Source organism: Aricia agestis, chromosome 4 (genome assembly GCF_905147365.1).
Source record: "Aricia agestis chromosome 4, ilAriAges1.1, whole genome shotgun sequence".
Classification (NCBI taxonomy): domain Eukaryota; kingdom Metazoa; phylum Arthropoda; class Insecta; order Lepidoptera; family Lycaenidae; genus Aricia; species Aricia agestis.
The window spans coordinates 13,053,847-13,074,674 of record NC_056409.1 but is presented as its reverse complement, the minus strand read 5'-3'; the positions used below and the strand labels follow the sequence as shown (position 1 = coordinate 13,074,674).

Genomic DNA, 20,828 nt, shown 5'->3' with positions numbered 1-20,828 from the left:
TCACGGGCAGTGTTTTTCCGTAAAATATAGGCTGTAAGCCAGTATTTACTAACGATAAGGAAAGAACTGCTAGTATAAACTAAATAGGTCTCTTAGTGAAATTTATATTTTTTATTTATTATTTAAGGCTATGTTCCGATATGCACTGCGACCACTGCACATGTGCTATCACTGTAGAAAAAATCGTTCCGTTATGGACTGGCAGTATACTGCCGCAGTACCCTAGTGAAATATAATATGACGTCATCAATCGTCGCCATATTCTACTGTGAGCACTGGCGTTTTCGAGGTAAGGTACTCGCAGTAGATCACGTGATCAGTCAACTGTCAAGTGTCAAAACCACGCGAGTGTCTAACGTTTTAAACAATAATATCTATACAGTTTAATCCCAAAGTTATAAATTTCTGTAATTAATTTGGATTAATAATAATAAAACAATGGAAGAATTGCAAAAATTAACCTTTTAAGACTGTGTTGAAAATGTTCAATACGAGCTGCCAAAAATGCGGCTTCCACAAGGCTGATAGTAAACGGGTTGCGTTCCGTTATAAATAGTAACTAGTATAACCACAGTATAACCAATTATAAAGGAGTGAGCACACTGAGACGGGCCGTGCCGGGGCTCATCGCAAAATCCGCCTCCATACAATTTGTATGGAAGCGGAAATCCGCAGCGCCCCGACACAAGTGTGCGATACGCGCATCCGCTTCCATACAAATTGTATGGAGGCGGATTTTTGCGATGAGCCCCGGCACGGCCCGTCTCAGTGTGCTCACTCCTTAAAGGAACGGCTTTACAGTATATTACATTGACGTCATACTCTACAGTGGTCGCAGTGCATATCGGAACATAGCCTAAATCTAGCGAACCGCCCATCGTGGGTTCATACACAAACCTCTTGAGTCACTCTAAAACTGCATTAAAAGTCGAGTAGTTAAAAAGATCTGAGAGAACAGGTAGTTAGGCTGCGTTTCCACCAGAGATGTGTTGCAAGGAATGTGTGTTTGAGAACCAATGAGTCGCTTCATTGACGTGACCTCGCTCAGGGCAGCGAGTCTATTGCATTTTAAAAACACATTCTTCGCAAGTCGCAACACATCTCTGGTGGAAACGCAGCCTTAGGCTGGATTATATGCGTTGGAGCGAACGCGCGGCTTGGAGGCTACACAGTATGTAAATGACAGCGTGACCGCGCCGCTATCATTAATAGTTATATTATCACGCGAGCGAAAAACTTAGATCCCTTTTGACGAAATATGCAGAAACGAAGGTGAATAAAAAAATTTGCACAGTTATAGTTTATATGGTTAAGGAGTGCATCGAGCTAATATTATTTTGAAATTATTTTAAAACATTACACACACTTCAATGTGCACACTACCATATTCTTGAATCTTGAAAACAAGCCTATACATACGAATTATGCTCTTTTGTTTATGGTTATGGTATGTTGTCAAATTAAAAAAACCGGCCAAGTGCGAGTTGGACTCGCCAATGAAGGGTTCCGCAGCAGCAATAAGGTTTATTTCTATGAAATTCAAAGGCTTTTGATTTATTTTTATATTATTTCAGTTGATTTAATGAAAGGTAAATTAAGGTTTACCATTTATCTACACTACTATTATAAAGAGGAAAGATTTGATTGTTTGTTTGTCTTGAATTTTACCATTGGAATCCTACATTAATTCTGCTGAACATAGGCTAAATTTTATTTTGGAAAAAAATAGGGTTCCGTAAGATATTTGGGATTTTCGGACGCTAGGTGTAAAAAATCAACCAGAAATGTTATTTTTTTGGCGTACGCTGCCTAAACTATAAAAGATAAAACCACAAAATGTTCAAAGTAATTGTAGATCTTTTAAATATCTACAAAAAAGTCCTCGACACACTATACCTATCTATGTTGAGTGAGGCACAATAACCATTTTTTTATTAAAACAATCTTGAAATGTTTTTGGACTACATTTAAATGCCTTTATTTTACTCATGGCATTAATTCTTATCAAAATAAACTATTTCATTACTAAGTACAGTTAATGTAGATAATATTTGGTCTTTGAATGATTCAAATTGGACGTTTGGTTTTAATGTTATGGCGAAAATAAAATATTACGATTTCTGCTGCACGTTGCGAATTGGGCGTCGTCAAGGCGCGCCGCGCGGGTGTGCTCGCCCGGAGAGTCCACGTAAATATTAATTATTATTACCTCGATCATGGGAATCGCAGACACAATAGATTTATAATATAATAGTTATGCGACAGCCGGGTGCCGCTTCATTGATGGGATAATATTATAGTGCTTCATTAATTCATTTCGTTGGTTTCAAATAAAGATTGAAAAAAAAATATTTAAAAATCAATGTCCACCCGTGCGAAGCCGGGGCGGGCCGCTAGTGACATATAAAAACTTGCTAGATCTCGTTCAAACCAATTTTCGTTGGTAGTTTTTATAGGAATGTACATCATATATTTTTTTTAGAATTATCATGCAACTACTTTAGAAGTTAGAGGGGGGGGACACACATTTTTCCACTTTGGAAGAGTCTCTCTCGCAAACTATTCAGGTTAGAAAAAAATGATATTAAAAACCTCAATATGATTTTTGAAGACCTATATACGTAGATGCCCCACACGCATAGGTTAGATGAAAATATTTTTTTTTGTTTCAGTTGCACCTATGGAGACCCCTAAAATTTTTAATATTTTTTTTCATTTTTATATCAAAATCTGAATGCGGTTCACAGACTACATCTACTTACCAAGTTTCAATAGTGTAGCCCTTATAGTTTCGGAGAAAAATGCCTGTGACATACGGACGGACAGACAGACAGACATGACGAATCCTTAAGGGTTCCGTTTTTGCCATTTGGCTACGGAACCCTAAAAAGGATTGTTATTTTTAGGGTTCCGTACCCATAGGGTAAAAACGGGACCCTATTACCTACTAAGACTTCGATGTCTGTCCGTCTGTCTGGCTGTCTTCAGGCTGTATCTCAAGAACCGCTATAGTTAGACTTCTGAAATGTTCACAGATTGTGTATTTCTATTGCCGCTATAACAACAAATACCTACTAAAAACAAAATAAATTTATATTTAGCAAACGTAGCTTTTAATTAATATTCATATTAATATTAAAAATTACTTTTCCTCCCATACTTATAACAAACGTAATTTTTTTGGCCTTTTTTGCTCGTAATCAGTGGGCATAGGCAACAGCTAGGCACTTGAAATTTTCACATCATATTATTTAATTATATTTATACGTTAATAATTAACAATAAAATTATAATAAAATAAATATTTAAATAATATAAATAATACAAAAAACGTTTTTTCCTACTTTCGCCTTATAACGGTACGGAACCCTTCGTGAGCGAGTCCAACTCGCACTTGGCCGTTTTGTTTTTTTTATTAATCTGAAATAGTCAATACTTTAAACAGGGAGCCAAAATAAGAAGATAATTAAATTTAAGGTTGAATTTCAATCATTGGGCGATCTCTAGTTTAAATAAATCGTTACTTAATATAATATTACTAGCTGTTGCCCGCGACTTCGTCCGCGTTAGTATAGTAGATCACGTCCCAAGTATTATTTATTGTACAAAAATATTCAATGTACAGCATTGACTTTCCTACGATTTTATTATATATAGATGTTCCGCGCGGCTTCGCTTGCGTAATTTAGGAATTTCACGCGACCGTACATTTTTCCGCAAAAAAATAGCCTATGTTCCTTAACGTGGTCTATTCTTCATGTTTGCCAAATAACATAAAAATTGCTCCAGTAGTTCTTAAGAATCTTAAGATAATAAGCAATTTCATATAATTTCCCCCTTTTTTCCACATTTTCCTCTATTTCTTCGCTCCTATTAGTCGTAGAATAATAAAATATAGCCTATAGCCTTCCTCGATAAATAGGCTATCTAACACTGAAAGAATTTTTCAAATTTGACCAGTAGTTCCTGAGATTAGCGCGTTCAAACAAACAAACAAACAAACTAACAAACTCTGCAGAATTATAATATTAGTATAGATTATGTACCTATTTGCTTTGATCTCGCGGTGTAGCGGCCAAACCGCGCGTTCGCGCCGGCGCATAATATGATTCCAGCCTTAAAGCGATTTGTTTTATAATATGTAATATCTACCTAATGATCGGCAAACTATTCTACTTTGATTATATATTAACCTACTCACAACCTGATATCTCTTTCGGTAGTTTAAATTAGCATTCTTATTAATTATAATTTATCCTTGTAACAATTACATACACATTCTTTTTTTATGTACACGTACCTTTGTTAGCCTTTGTATTTCCACTGATATCCTATTATTTAAGTCAGTCATTTGTTATTACATAACATTTATTTTTGTTCCTTAATTGGAATCTACATAGTATTATACCTATTTTAACCCCTAAAGTACTAATAAATTAATATCCCATGTTAAATTGACTTTGTTTTGTAAATATACGAATAGCCTGTCCCTAATGGCCTGAATTCACTTTGATTAGTAATAAACTGTGCAGGTGATTAGTAATTACGAGAAAGTTCACAGCGACTGATTAGTGCAAGTCCTTTATTTACTCGTAATCACTAATCACCTACACTTGCACTAATCAAAGTGAATACAGGCCCTAATAGTCAAAGTTGTCACAACTCACAAATGAAAAATAAGTTTTTCATGTAGGTATGTAATTATATTTAACATTTGTATAATAATCCTATCTATGTTTTTTGTAATTTTATTAGGACAATTATTTATTTTGTGTGTATAAAGGTATTATGTGAAAACATAAGATTTTATAGTATTTATAATTTTAATTCTATGATTTATAACATATTATTGTTCGCCTATCATGTTTCTCATGTATGTACCTACTATCAGAGAACTGAGAAGTTGATTCATAGACAGATGGGGGATCTATGTAATTTGGTCGCGTTATGTCAAACCCAGCTGATATATCAAAACTAGCATTGAGTTGACGTAATCCGACCACATGACGTAGGCCCGTCAACTGCCTCTGAACCAATTTCTTCGATGGTACACTTAAACGATTGTTAACACTTTTTAATTTAATACCCACCACTGTCCATAAGCCTGACGACAGGCGTTCTGGTTAAAGCATAAAATATACTTAGTATTGCAAAAAAAATTACCTATGTCTGATAATATCAAACATTTCCTAAAAATCTAAAATGTGAGTTTGCCATTTACCTCGGTACCTTAATTAAATATATTTTTGAAATAAATTAATTGAACAATATTTTCTGAGTCCTTTATTTTTATTACCCAAATGTTTAATATTAACATTTATTGTTATTGTCAGATTATTATCGGTTGCTTTACTAGAAGTGATATAACAATAATTCATACCAATACAATAAATGAATCTTGTTCGAAGGACCAAATGTTTTAATTAATAAATATTTAAGTTAATGAATTTGCAAGTGCTATATTATGTTAGCATTTCGCATATATTTAAGTATTTATATTAAATGCTTAAGGTATAGCTAACTAGCTAGTACCTAGTAGTAGCTGTGAATTCTTCAAATGGTGGTGTTTTAGGTGAGGACTTTTTTTTAAAAGACATAAAATAATCTTTTTTTTTAAATGTATTAATTATAGCAATAATGACGTCTGAATTTGTCATAAAATTATTTTTAACAATGGTTTTTAACTTTATCTTTCCGTTTCGTTAGTTTCAGACTTTCCAGTTAGTTATTAACGAAGCAGACACTGACACCGCAGATCTCCTATAGAATCCTTTGTGAAATCTTAAAGCTTTGAAACTTTCAACTTGGCAAGAATGGAATGGAGGCAAGAAAATAACAAGTAAGATTTTACTTGTTATGTTAAGGTCTAACACTACGCCGCAACCGAGCGGTTCGACACTGCGCGGCCAAATATTCTTTCAAGTTACAAGTATAAAATCATGTTATGAGGTATGAAGCGATACGCGTGTCGCGTCAATACTTACAAAATGTCGGTTGTATGGAACGGTAGTGTCGCGTCGCGTCGCTGCCGCGTAGTGTCGCGAAATGTATGTCTCACCTTTAAGTGTTGGTCTTACTTCGCTTTTGCAGACCGCGAGCAATAGACTAAAGGTGCCGGTTGGCAGCGGGCGATATGAAGAAACCGCAGATACACTTATTCAAAGCACTTATACACTTATTCATAGAAATACATAGAAACCAGTAGTGTCGCGACGACACGTCGTCTGCTGCAACTTCATGTAGCCGGCTTCCAACTTGTACCTTGAACATTTAATTTTATCTATGATTTGATTATCAATAATCTATTTCTTTTTGTAAAAAGTATTACATAACAGTATAAGGTATTTTCAGGTTGTCGTGGTTTCAAGCGTCTTTGTTCGCCAAAATATTGGAGGATCCCCTCAAAGAAATAAATATTCTTGGTAGTTATTATGGATACTTACTATTTAATATTTTAGTACTATGTAGGTTTCTTCGCTCACATTGCTCTGAGCGCAGTGGGACGAGCCGCGCATCCATACTAGGTATATACTTATAACTTATAAGTAATTATAATATTATTATCATAAATGCGACAGTGTGTCTGTCTGCCTGTTACCTCTTCACGCCAAAACCGATTTTGCGGAAATCAGGTATGGAGTTATTTTGAGTCCCGGGAAAGGACATAGGATACTTTTTATCCCGAAAAAAAATGTACGATTCGCACGCGATGGCGCAACGGAGATGTGGGCGTCATATACCTAGTTTTTCATAAAAGGTACCTATAAGTACCTATTTCTTAGCGCATTCGGCCTGTGCCTTACAATGTACGCGAATCTTTATTTGTCTATTATTTTGTCCGAAGAACTACCTACTACTTAGAGTCAGTGGCGTAACTATAACATTCGGGGCCCGTGGCAAATTGATGGGGCCCTATCAGTAAAAATCGTCACGTTAATAATAAAACAATGTATAAAACATTTCTGACCTCATGGCCTCTTGGGCCGGGCGCTTTTGGGTCGGGGGCCCGTGGCATTTTGCCAGCTCTGCCACCCTATAGTTACGCCACTGCTATCAGTCTTGATACTATTCCCTTTGTTATTCACTTTCAGGCGAATGTAATAACGGTCTTCGAGTAGCAAAAGCTCTGTCGGATATGCCAGTGCTTCTGGCTGCTAAATATAAAGTGGGAACATCGGAGACCAATGAGCTGCCTCGTGACAATGTGAACCTTCAGAATCTGGACTACAGCACCTATAAAATTAAAAAACTTGAAGCGGACAGGTAACAAAGTAGGAAATTGATGTCTATAGGCACAACTTCAATGATGTTTTATTAATAGAATATCGTAACACAACTTAGTCAAAATATTTTGGGGCTTAGCTGATGTGCGGTAAGCGGTTATAGGTACTTAACATGGACCCGCGCCGGTCACATCGTCATGATATTGTCATCACGCGACGAGTCTCAAGATATTTTGTCCGTGTTGCAGTTTTTTCTACTTTAGACTTGTAACCCTGAATGGTTATAAAAAGGTACGCTCTATATAAACCATTATCTTGTGTATTATTTTTATTTTCTTTACAGAAAATATTTCACTGACACAATAATGGCTTGCTACTTACATTTGAACCTTAAACAAGATTTCACTGTGTTACTTGAAGAAATACAAAAATACATCCAACTCAATCAAGATAGAATCGACTTATTTGATGAAAATGCTAAAAACAAACTGTAAGCGTTGACAAGTTACCTACTATTCATTGATTATTATATTATTACTTACCTATCTATTTTATAAGCCCTTTGTAAAAAATCATTCATCTTTTTCATCCTTCGTTGATTAAAAATCTTTTAGTTGTTGATAAATTATTATACAACTAAACATTTGCCTATTTAATTTCAGGTTAAGGCGAGATCTTTACAGGCAAATACGACACCAACGTAACCATATAAAGACTTTTGCATACGATACCAATAATGTCATCGAAAACTTAAAAAGAAAAGTACAAGTAAGGTTCCAAGGTTCTTTTGTTGCCGTAATAACTAATAATTGTAATAAAAATAACGTGCCGTATAATTAAGTATACTCCGCGGACGAGCTCCGTGGGATTCCACTCCTCAGTCTCCGATTGGAGACTGAGGAGTGCGTCCGTGCAGGCCGCGCTTGTTACTTCAAATAACCTTCAAGAGAGCGTATTCCCTTATTCGTCTTAAAAGGTCGGCAACGCACCTGAAGTTCTTCTAATATTGCAAGTGTCCATGGGCGACGATAGTTGCTTTCCATCAGGTGACCCGTTTGCTCGTTTGCCCCCTTACTTTATAAAAAAAAAACCTTGAAAACCACTCCGGCCGCGTAACCCCCAGGCGATCTTCTTATATGTAGGCAAAACAACGTTTGTCGGGACCGCTAGTATTTTATTATAATCCTTAGGAGCTAGAACTCGTTCCTGAATAATAGTTTAGTTACTTCCTAGATTCTGCCTGGCCTACACAACAATAACTTTAAAATTTAAGGTATTAGGCTGCGTTTCCACTGAAGCGGAGCGGAGCGGATCGGAGCGGAGCGGAGCTTAGCGGTGCCAAATTGACCAATCACCGTGCTCGAAATCTTCGCTGTCATTCCGCTGGAATAGCACGATTGGTCAATTCGGGCACCGCTAAGCTCCGCTCCGCTTCAGTGGAAACGCCGCCTTAGGCTTTAAGTATTCCGTTTTTGGAGGAAAATGGCACAAACAGAAACACTTTTAAAATAAAACAACATTTCAGGATTACAGCCTCATGACTGAGATTCAGTTGCGGTACGTGGAGAAATGGCAGCAAGCTCGTATAGAACAGAACGATCGGACAATTGAACTCGCAGAGTCTGATCCAGCAGGGGTCATAGAGTATTACAAACAGCGGTACGAGCAGGACCAACGGGTTCATGCTGAAATAGAACTTTTGATGAATATCCTTATAAATGTATGTACACACTTCATAGTACTTAATTATGAAACATAGTTCATGATTTCAACGCAAAAATAGATCAAGAAACGTGAAACGTAATGTGCGATTCTCGTTCTAAAATAATGTTTAACATCAAATATGACGTGATCACTGATCACAACAGACAGAATTATAAGGGTTTTAACACGTACCACAAGAACACCGCGACCACAACCACACCACATGGTCGGGCGTATACTTTCTATTGTGTCGCACGACGGTGTGGTACCGGGTACGTGTGGGTCAATCCTAACATTTCGTACTTTCGTTCTGTCTATTGTGACGTGACCTTACAATGAAGGATTTTCCTATTTTTTTACTTTGATTGTCAAACAGTTTCCATTTTAGTAACTAGATGACGTATGGGTAGACAACTATCGGTAATACCAGGGAATACCATCAATAATTGCTACAAAACTGGGCAAAAGAATGTAAAACTTGATACATTTCAATTTGAAAAAGATGCAATAATATTCCAATGAATAGGATAATAAAGTTATTATAACGATGTTTTTTTTCGAATTTACTCGAAATATATGTCCGTCCGAGTACAGGGGGCCACAACAAGGCCAATCTATTTGCATCGAGGAGTGAGACAGGGGGATATTATTTCCCCGAAACGGTTCACAAATGCGTTAGAGGACGCCTTCAAGACCCTAAACTGTAAAGGACGTGGCATAAACGTTAATGGCAAGTACCTCTCACACCTTCGTTTCGCTGACGATATCGTCATATTGGCAGAATCGTTGGAGGACTTGCAGGAAATGTTGAACGACCTAAATGAATCTTCCCGGCGGATCGGTCTCGGGATGAACTTGGACAAGACGAAAGTCATGTTCAACGAACATGTTCTCCCGAGACCGGTTGCAGTTAACGGTGTCTTTCTCGAAGTCGTAACGGAATATGTCTATTTGGGGCACATACTGCAGGTAGGTAGACATAACTTCGAGAGAGAAACCGATAGGAGGATACAGTTGGGTTGGGCAGCATTCAGGAAGCTAAGCCACATTCTCACGTCGCATATTCCGCAGAGCTTGAAGACGAAAGTCTTCGACCAATGCGTGCTTCCCGTTATGACCTACGGGGCGGAAACCTGGCCTTTTACAGCAGGGCTAGCTCGTAAGTTTTCCGTCGCTCAGCGCGCTATGGAACGCGCTATGCTCGGAGTTTCTTTGGCGGATAAGCTTCGAAATGAAACAATTCGTCAAAGAAATAAAATCACCGACATAGTGCAGAGAATCAGTACGCTGAAGTGGACCTGGGCTGGTCACGTAGCTCGAAGAACAGACGATCGCTGGAGTAAACTTACTCTGGAATGGAGACCAAGGCTGGGAAATCGGGGTGTAGGTCGACCTCCAACTAGTTGGGACGACGATCTCCGCTTAGTTGCAGGCCCATGTTGGATGCGAGTAGCAGGAGATCGGTCATCTTGGCGTTCATTGAGAGAGGCCTATGTCCAGCAGTGGACGACTATAGGCTGATAATATTTACCGATATTCACACCAAATGTCACAGGAATAATACATTTTGGTTTTGACAACATCTTACCTGCACTTGTGCAATATAACGGATATTTAATGGCTAATATTTTACCAATAATGAATATCAAAAATCCAAATAACACAATTTGGGAAAAGATTATAAAAATCACACTAACAATAAAAAGTAGAAGAAGTTTGAAAGTGACATCCCCGCCAAAACTCTTTCAGTTGTCAAGTTTCAGTTTGACAAGTTTTTAATAAGTCAGCGTGTTCCTAAACTATTACCAGTGTACTGGTCTAATCGCTTAGGCCAATGATCGCTTAGGTTTAAGATATTTTGATTTATGTCACACTTGACAGTACACTGATATTTTTTGGAAACACAACCCATATGTAGTCAGTGATGCCAACCTGCAGATAATTTCAGATCGGTGAGGAACCAATAGAAAATCTAGAAGTGTCTATCCTTACGCCATCTAGTTATGATTGTTAAAATAAAAATAAAAAAATATAAATGAAAATCCCTCATTTGATTGACCAGAATACTCCAGAGTATTTAGAAATTAATGAAAAATATTGTTTCAATGTAGGAAACATCTCAGAAAGTGGAAGAATGGATGAATAAATATGATAAAGATATAGAAGATGTGGATTTAAAAATACAATACAAGAAAAATGATTATCAGAACATACACGAGAAAAGAATAGGACTTGAGCAAACGGTACCTACATGCATAATAAATTTTCTGAAAGGTGGACTGTTAGATAAAATTCCTTTGTTAGTCCTAGCGGCCGGCGCTGAGAGTGGAGATGATCGAGAATAAGCATGGAGCTATTGTAGAGAAAAAATCTACTTTAGCTCCATGCTCATTCCTGACGCCGATCCCTTCATTCTTAACGCCGGATACTAGAACTATTTTGGCTTACTATTAAAAACCCCTTTTTATCTCTGAATCCACGGGGTCTAACGGGTATAGTGGATGTGCCCTTAGGCAACAGGCACACGTAGATACACGCTGAGTCTGACATCAGTTCATCAGTTTGATCAGGAATGACGGGAGAATGATCGTAACCGGTTGTTTGACGAACTGATCATTTTTTTAGCTTTCAGACATAATTCTGGCGTCAGTCTCAGACTAATGAACTGACCATTGAGCTGATCACTGATGCCAGACTGAGCGTGTAACCATAGTCTTAGGCCCGTGTTTATAAACCGCTCTCAATCTAGTAGGTTTCTAGGTCTCATTGTCTTAAGATAGTCTTTAAGAGTCCGTATACGAAATTTTGCCGATTTCGCTGATTAACAGACGTGATTTAACAGTTAAAATACAGTATTTCTATAAGTTTTAATGCACAACATGTAAGATCATTTCAATTAAAATCTAATGTTGGAGCTAGATTTTTGTTTTTTTTTTTAAGTATTTTTAAATAATCCAACTCACATCGCGACAGTTTTGTGATATTTGCTGTAAAAGATTTAGAATATCACCTGTTTATGGATTGTATTATTACGGTACATGGTATACGGACACGTGGTGCCATCTAGCGACAAACCGGCGACACTAACCGAGGGAGCACAGGCAACATAAATCCCCTACTCAATAGTAGATGGCATGAGGTGCGCAAGTACATACTCGAACCTCTAGAAAGGTCCAATGTTTGTTTACGTGTTTACCGTTCATTTGTTTGCGTGTTTACGTGTTTTAACTTAGACCTTATGACTGAGACAATAAGGTCTAAATTAAATTTGCCAAAAAAATTCAACTTACTGCACTTATCGTAAGGACGGCAGTTTTATTGTGGTACATGCTCGAGCCTCCTAGAAAGTTCACTTGTATACGTTTCCTTGTTTACGTGAATCGGGAACTCTCTGGAATTCGTCTCGCCATATAAAAAGCCGCAGGCAGGCCCGGCGAGTCAGTTCGATCTGAGCTATCTTCGAGGCGACAACAAGTGATCAATAGTGAGTGAACCAGTGAAACCTGCGACTTGGCTACGACCTAGGACAGTGATAGTGTTTAGTGATTGGACCTAGTGATTAGTGTTTGGACTGAGTGCTAAGTGTTGTGACCTAGTGTTTAGTGCAGTGTTAATAAAGTCTTCAAGAGAGTTACCAGGTCTTTCTCTCCAAATCCTCGAACCCTAGCACGTAACAGTTTTGACGTCTTAACGGTATGAAAAAAGTACAATGTACTGTTGAGAAAGTCGTCTATACAATGTTGGAATTACTTTTTACCACTTTAATATGAAATAGTTGAGTAAAAAAATATGTAACTCGGCAAAATTTTAGAGAAAATGGGCAAAGAATTGCTGTTAATTTCGGCAATTTGGAGCTGTAATTCATAAAAAGAAAACGACAGAAATAATCTATAGATAAAATTCTATCCAATTCGAGAAAAAAGAAAAAAAAAAGAAAAGCAAATTGTGCCAAAAAAAAACGTGTCAATACAACCTAAATCTCACATTAGCCTTGCGGCGAGTAATAAATATAATGTAAGAGTTAGGTTGTTTTGAATCGTGTTTTTTGGCACAATTTTTTTTTTCTTTTTTCTCGAATTGGATAGAATTTTATCTAAGTATATACTTAGATTATTTCTGTCGTTTTCTTCAAAATTTCGACAAAATTTCGTATACGAACTCTTAATTAAAGGGAGTGCCTCCGCTGCCAGCGCCGGTTGCCGAAATGGCTGCCGGCGCCGTTTTCCGAAGTTTTTTTTATGAAATAAGGGGGCAAACGAGCAAACGGGTCACCTGATGGGAAGCAACGTCGGTCGCCCTTCCATGGACACTCGCAGCATCAGAAGAGCTGCAGGTGCGTTGCCGGCCTTTTAAGAGGGAATAGGGTAGTAGGGGAGGGTAGGGATGGGAAGAGAAGGGAATAGGGGAGGATAGAGGATTGGGCCTCCGGTAAACTCACTCACTCGGCGAAACACAGCGCAAGCGCTGTTTCACGCTGGTTTTCTGTGAGAACGTGGTATTTCTCCGGTCGAGCCGGCCCATTCGTGCCGAAGCATGGCCCTGCCACGTATAACAAAGTTTTCCGAAGTCACGAGAAGGTCCCGTTTTTTGGTTTTTTGCTTACTCATCATAAACGGTGCTTCGTACGAAATTATTTTGTACTACATAATATGATATGATTAAATTTTCTACAACTTTGTCCTTAACACTTTGTATCTATCTCCAATCATTGCCTCGCTATGAGTTTCTATAATTGGCCGAGTGTGTTTTTAGGGTTTCGTACCCAAAGGGTAAAAACGGGACCCTATCTGAGACTTTAATGTCTGTCCGTCTTCCTGACCGTCTGTCTGTCCATCTGTCTCTCCGTCTGTTTATCCGTCTGTCTGTCCGTCTGTCTCTCCTTCTGTCTGTCCTTCTGTCTGTCCGTCTGTCTGTCTCCGGCTATAACTCAAGAACGATAATAGCTAGAGAGTTGAAACTTTCAGAGATTATGTATTTCTGTTGCCCCTATAGTAATAAATACTAAAAACAAAAGAAATTAAATATTGTAGGGGGGCTCTCATACAACAAACTTGATTTTTTTCAATTTAGTTAGGTAGAATACAATAATTATAGAAGTATTTTGTTTTGTTCCTAACATTTTAACTTCCAAAACCTTAAACCAACAGGTTTTGTATGTACACTAACGCAATGATATAAGTTACAACAAGGCCATATTACATATTAACGATTAACTTTAACTTGCGTTAATTCGTCCGAAGTGTAACGCTTTAACGTTTAACGAAGCTAACATTTTTTTTAACGGATTAACGATTATCGAAGTTAACTATTTGATTAACGGCGCCCAGCTATGATAATGATCCTGTTATTGGTACTTTTCATAGTCTTTTAGATCGAGACTCGAGTTTGTCAAGCGATAATTAAAAAAATCTATACCTACCTAATATTATAATCTGAAGAGTATGTTTGCGTGAACGCGTTAGTCTCAGGAACTACAGGTCCGATTTAAAAACTTATTTCAGTGTTAGATAGCTTATCGAGTAATGGCCTGTTTTATCGCTTCCTGATAAGGTGCCCGATAGGGTTATTTGACAGATTTTCCATACTCCATCTGTCAAATTAAGTGGTGGATAGTCTTATCAGGAAGCGGTGAAACAGGCCCTAAGAATATAGGCTATATATTATCACGCTAAGACTAATACGACCGAAAAACTCAGGTAAATGTGGGAAAAACGGGGGAAATATTAGAAATTACGAAATACTGGAGCAATTTTTATGGCAATATTTGGCACAGATATAGAGTAGACCAAGTGAAGGGAGTAGGGACATAAGCTATTTTTATAGGAAATTGTACAGTATCCGTAAAATTCCTAATTCACGCGGGCGAAGCCGCGCAGGACATCTAGTTACTGATATTTTTGGAAGCCGGCGCCGGCAGCGGAGGCACTCCTTTTATATTACTTAGTTTATTAGTTTGATAATATCAACTTTGACAGCCCTTAAGTCAAGGTTTGACCACACTTACAAAACTGCCTCTCAAGTCGCAATAATATACTTACCGCTAAAGTGGGGTGGAGTGCCGAGATTTGTTTATAGGTAGTACGTTCGCACTCAGTTGATACTCTGCACATAAGTAGGTACAGTATTATTTCTGTGGTACAGACTACAGTATTTAAGTACCTACGATCTGAAATTAAAACAGCATCCCAATAATTATATTGAGCGGTTTATTTTAATACAGATTACAGGCTTTACTATATTTAGAGATGTTGTACCTACTCTTAAAGTACCATAAAATACCGCTAGGGGACGCTAATAGTGTGGAGTTGCGATCGGAGAAAATTTGCATTTATTTTAAATATTTACAATGATTTCAGTTGGAGAATCGTAAATTTTTAACAAAAGAATGGATAGAATTCAAAAAAGAACGCGAAAGACATCGTGAATACGTAGAAAAAATGAATCAATCTGCTGTTATCGTACAAGCTTGGTGGCGAGGACTTTTGGTCAGACAACAATTGGGTCCATATAAAGTTAATAAGAAAAAGGGCAAAAAGAAGAAAAAATAAAATTTTAGACCCAAAACAGAGATTTAATACTTAAAAGTTACATAAGTACCTACTTAATAATGTTTTCGATAATTACTGAAACTTACCGAGTGATTTTTTGATCCAAGAAAAATGTGGCAAGGGAGTTGTATAATAATTTAAAATAATAATTATTGACAATTAAATTAACAGGAAAAGTTATTTAATACTTTTTAGTTCATATTATAAGGATGTTATTATTGTTTTTACTTTGGAAGTCGGTTTTAATTTTTTGTTAAAAATAATAATTTCACCCTTTTTAGTTACCTAGTAAACTATCGCGTACTATACGTAGAATAATACACCTGTATATTATTCTACGTATCTTATTACAAGTTCACCGGTGAGCGAGACACAATTGAATAACAATAGATTTCCAAGAATCCATGATCGAAGGGTTAATAGGAGTATAATCAGTAAAACCGTTTCGGAGGAGTAAGGTACTGTCGGCTGTACACTCTCGCCGAGAGCTCTCGGGCGAGAGTCTCGTGCGAGAGCCCCTTGCCCGAGTGCGATCATGTACATTCTCGCTTAGTTCAATTGCAGTTATGAACTCAGAGAAGATGGACCATTATTTTTCTCTATGCATCGAAAGATATCATTGTAATCCAAAGATCTATAATCATATTTAATTTTATTTCTCACAGGTAATGACTGATAATGACGTTTATTATTGTTATTTTTCTGTTCTGCACTGTCTAGCGGCGCGACTAGTAGTGAAAAACGCGAGTGTACAGTAATGCGCTCGCTTTCCTCGCGAGACCCTTTGTCTCGGGCGCAAAATACCGACACCGGACCGAGAGGGTCCGAGACAGGCGAGACGAGGCGAGCGCACCCATTTACACTCACGCACTCGGGCCGCCTCGCTGTGTCTCGGCGAGAGTGTACAGCCGACATAAAATTGTGACATGAGAATTTATTTATGAAGATATGAAGATGTACTTACTTATTATATTAAACTAGAGATCGCCCAATAGTCGAAATTCGACCTTAGTTTCAACGACATTAGGACTACTACCTATATTTTGTAAAAAAATATTGACATTATCATTTTTTTTTTTCAACTCTTGTCTCTGGGACTTAGCTGATCTCAGACTGGCCGTGTAAGCACTGTCTAATAGTATCTTAGATTCAATAAAAAAACTATAATCCATTTTCAATATGTCAACTTGTTGTCAACAGACTTCAACCATAAATAAAAGAGTATAATTCGTATGTATAAGCTTGTCACTCAAAAATCTGTCATTTCTCCTGTGTGTGTGTTGTAGTGTGTGTAATGTTTTGTTTGTTAAAAAAATGTATGATAAAAGCATAGACATAATATATACTGTAGCATTATAGGTTTATGGATAAAAGCATAATTTCAAAATTATATTAGTTCGATGCACTCCTTCACCATATAAATTATACTTAACTGTGCAAAATTTCATTCAGGTATGTTTCCCCAGTTTTCGTAAAAAGGGTTACAAAGTTTTTCGTTCGCGTATTAATATTATGATGATGATATTAATATTATAAGGCACTTATTTAACCCGTCATCGCGTGACCATTTTGTGCTTATTTTCATACAAGTAGTGTGCATTTATTTGCTTGAATATCTCTATTCGTCGATCATTTCAAAGCACATTACAATCCAGAAAAGAAAGTCATTTATTTAGTTTATGATATCGATAAACTATAGTTCAAGTAATGAGAATCCGTAAACACATGTAAAAAGCTAGGCAATGTTTGTGGCCAAATTGTTAATTGATGTGACATTTTTAGCACTAATTCCTTATATGGCACGAATTAGGGATTATTAAACTTTATCTTTTTAGCTTATAAAAATACCGATTGAAAAGCCCAAAAAACGTTGTTCCAAAGTTACGTATTTAATGTTAAATCCACGTGTTTGAGGCATTCTTTGACCATTCTTATGGTTTATTATCTAGCGGAACCACAAACCTCAACAAATCTAGCATTAACCGATTCGTGGCCACTGCCGCGCCCAGCGCGTCATTTAAAAAGATTCAGTGAGGCCGATGACTCGCCAGTCGCGGCATACAAGGATTGTTAAAAAACACGTTAAAACTAATTTATTATACTGTAATTACAATTTCTTTGTCTAAATGTACATGTTGAACTCAATTTTATGCGTGGCCGTTTATTTTAGAATTAAAGGCTACTAGTCAGAGATCGTCAATCATTGGTTCACTCGAAAAATCCCAATTTTTTTACGATTGGCGTTTTTATTACAAGATGTTAGTGTAAACACCGCTATACTTGAAACCATCAAATGAGCCCGTCAAAATGAACAACTTTTTCTATGAGAACAATGCTGGGAACTCAAAAAATACCGTCTTCATACCCATTCAAATTGCCGATCTGGGCATCCGTATGGATATGAACTCATGAAGACGGCTTTTTTTTTTGAGTTCTCAGCATTGTTCTCTAGAAAAAGTTGTTCATTTTGACAGGCTCATTTGATGGTTTCAAGGATAACGGTGTTTACACTAACACACTGTATAACTTTTTTCTTATTAATACTTTCATCTTCATTAATGTCAGTAATTTCCTTGATGCTACTGTGTTGAGTTATTTTTTGTGTCATGACAAGTACGAGAACTTTTAAATGTCCTTTTTAATGTAAAGTTTTGCAATATTGACTGGCTACATTCAGAAAAGCCATTATATTCCTGCTGATTATCTGAAACAAATGTGTTTCATTTGTTTCAATGAGCTTTTCAATTTCAATACAAAATTTAAATTGTTATATTTATGTTTATTACGTTATTGTTATATTTATTATTCAACGAAAACAGATGAAGTTGCTAGTCAGGGCGAGCGAAGCGAGCCCTAGTATATCCCAAAACCTTTACATATTTTTATGGTACACTTTACGGAAAAACTATCATGCCTATTGATTTGTGCTATAACATAGTAATTTTCATTTATATGTACTAGCTGTCCCGGTGAACTTCGTGTTACTTAAAAACCTTCCCTGGACTTCAAGGATTATTTTAAGACCTAAAATTAGAAGAATCGGTCCAGCCGTTATGGAGTTATAGCGTTACCGAGTTGTAGCGTTAGGAAATCCATTTTTATATAATTATATAGATATTATAGATATGTGTTATCATCAGTCAGTCAAGGTGTGACGACGCGAGCCCTCATAATGCTCGGCTTTTTGAAATTAAAAAGAACGAAGAAAAGACTCCCTAGTCTTTTCTTCGTTCTTTTGAATTTCAAAAATTAACATTAAAAAATAATTTATTACTTATACTGTAATTATAATTCCCTAATTATAATTACAGTAGGTATAATATATTAGTTTTAACGTGTTTTTCAACAATCCTTAGGTATATGCCGCGACTGGCGCGTCATCGGCCTCACTGAATCTCTTATTGAAATTATTGATACCTGGGCAAAATTTGTACCAAAGGTTGACGACTTTTGTTAACAGTATGAATTACTACTTTTATACGCCATATTAGCTTTGAATTACAACTAAAACAACAAAATTTATCTTTTCTCTCTCTGATTTACGCCTATTAACAATAAAATGTGCATAAAACACAACCAATGGCCAATGCCGCACGTGAGGCGTCATCGTTTAGCAGGGCCGATGACGCTTATGGCGCGTCAACGAACAAACTGCTTGGCCTGTGGTAAGAATTCGTGAAAATGAAGGTGGCAACGAATCGGTTAATTACATGAAATATGCAGACCGACTCCCTTGTTATGTCCTAGTAAGTAGGACATAACATTACATGCTTTTGATGCTTATACACCGATTTATGGCTCTCTCCAGTCTGAGAAATCAAAACAGTCTTTTGCATAGACATAATATATACTGTCGTCTATTGGGTTATGTGGTCGCTGGACACGAGAGTCGAGACGCGAGACGCGCCGCGAGCCGAGCCCGAGCCACGAGACGCCAAGTTACATTGCAACTAATGGCAACTCCTATGATTTTATTCATACAAGAAGATGAAGAAGAAGACCACAGATAAGAAGACTACTGACAGCTAGGTCGTCGACGACTTGACAACTTGACACAAGATTTTGACGTACCGTATAACTATAATTATTTACAGTCTGGTAAAATTGTAAACTATAATTCGGCTGTATAATTTTTAAATGTTTATCAAGTTACTAAATTATTTTTACTGATCTTATGGTGTTAAAAACATAAAAAAATAGGATATTATTAAAAATATTGTGGGTGTTACGAGATCTTAGCCAAACTGAGTGAGAAAGACTGCACTGCAACGGCTGTGTTTTGTCGGCATTTCCGATACGCTTCAATCGCAACTCCAAAGATACAGCTGTGGATACAGCTATACCTTGCCATGTCAGATTTCTAAGCCTAGTTTTTTCCTGGTTTTAGTGGACAATTCATTTTGAAATTGTGTACAACCGATTAAACAAATATCGGCAGTGTGAAGTTAAAGTGAAAGCTGTTATTCGGGGGAGATGAAGACCAAAAGTGATAAAAACAAGAACGGCGATTGTGATACAGAGGTAAGTTAATTACTGCAGGTAATCTTAGAACGAATGCATCGTCTCGGTATTATAAAAAGATGTGCCTCCTAATCTCGTTATTGCATCTACCTACAATAGTTTTTTCATGTCATATTGACAGTAAAATTATCTATTTTTAGATCCATTCATAAATTAAGTTCGTTTACTTTAGGCTCTATATTATAAACTTATTGAACTTTAAACGTATACAGAATTTTTCATGTTATTATGCAGGATATTTTTTATCATCTGGTTTTTCATACTCTGACATAGAGTATGTTACATAAACAGCCAAATGCTGCATTAATCATAATCTTCATAATGTATTATATTGATAATATTAGTATTAGTAAAGGAGAATTATTAGGTCTACAAATTGTATCGGCTAATATTAAGTTTGATCATAAGTCCTAAGATTACAATTTGTAATCACTTAGTTAATGCAAGGACTTATTTAAAACTAATGTTGATATTTTCAGACTTTTATCCCAATGAAGTAATAGATAGTGGGGTGTTCCAGAACCCCACTCATTGATGGGATTTTTTTTTCACAAAATGTTTAATTTGCAAGAATATTCAATTGTAATAGTATTTGCATTTATGAAGCACTTACTAATTGCCTCACAGAAATAAGGGACACAAATTCAAATTCAAGTGATGATGATACTTAATGTAATTTGCATAGTAGCATAATATGCTTTCTGTTCTTAAAACAACATAGAAACATCCAAACTTGTATCTATAAACATATCAGGAGTTCTCTCAGCACCTTCCAAACGTAAAAAACAAACGTAACAAGCCAAACGAGCGTAATTTGTGAGTTGCATAATTT

The 20,828-nt window shown here is 36.7% G+C and overlaps 1 protein-coding gene and 2 long non-coding RNA genes across 3 annotated transcripts; 2 read left to right on the top strand and 1 right to left on the bottom strand.

The window, feature by feature from the left end:
• Window positions 1–163: 163 nt before the first annotated feature.
• LOC121726203 lies at window positions 164–14,771 on the bottom strand. Its single transcript, XR_006035502.1, has 3 exons — window positions 14,761–14,771; window positions 2,750–2,754; window positions 164–275 (listed from the first exon to the last, which is right to left on the bottom strand). It is a non-coding gene; the product is annotated as an uncharacterized LOC121726203 (long non-coding RNA).
• LOC121726204 lies at window positions 1,200–17,666 on the top strand. Its single transcript, XR_006035503.1, has 3 exons — window positions 1,200–1,211; window positions 5,526–5,528; window positions 17,452–17,666. It is a non-coding gene; the product is annotated as an uncharacterized LOC121726204 (long non-coding RNA).
• Window positions 5,686–15,589, top strand: LOC121726201 (dynein regulatory complex protein 9). The gene is made up of 8 exons (XM_042113439.1): window positions 5,686–5,839; window positions 6,352–6,422; window positions 7,092–7,263; window positions 7,567–7,713; window positions 7,886–7,991; window positions 8,749–8,943; window positions 11,039–11,170; window positions 15,284–15,589. The coding sequence occupies exons 1-8, from the start codon at window positions 5,814–5,816 to the stop codon at window positions 15,473–15,475; spliced, it is 1,041 nt and encodes a 346-aa protein (XP_041969373.1). The 5' UTR covers window positions 5,686–5,813; the 3' UTR covers window positions 15,476–15,589.
• Window positions 17,667–20,828: the final 3,162 nt, after the last annotated feature.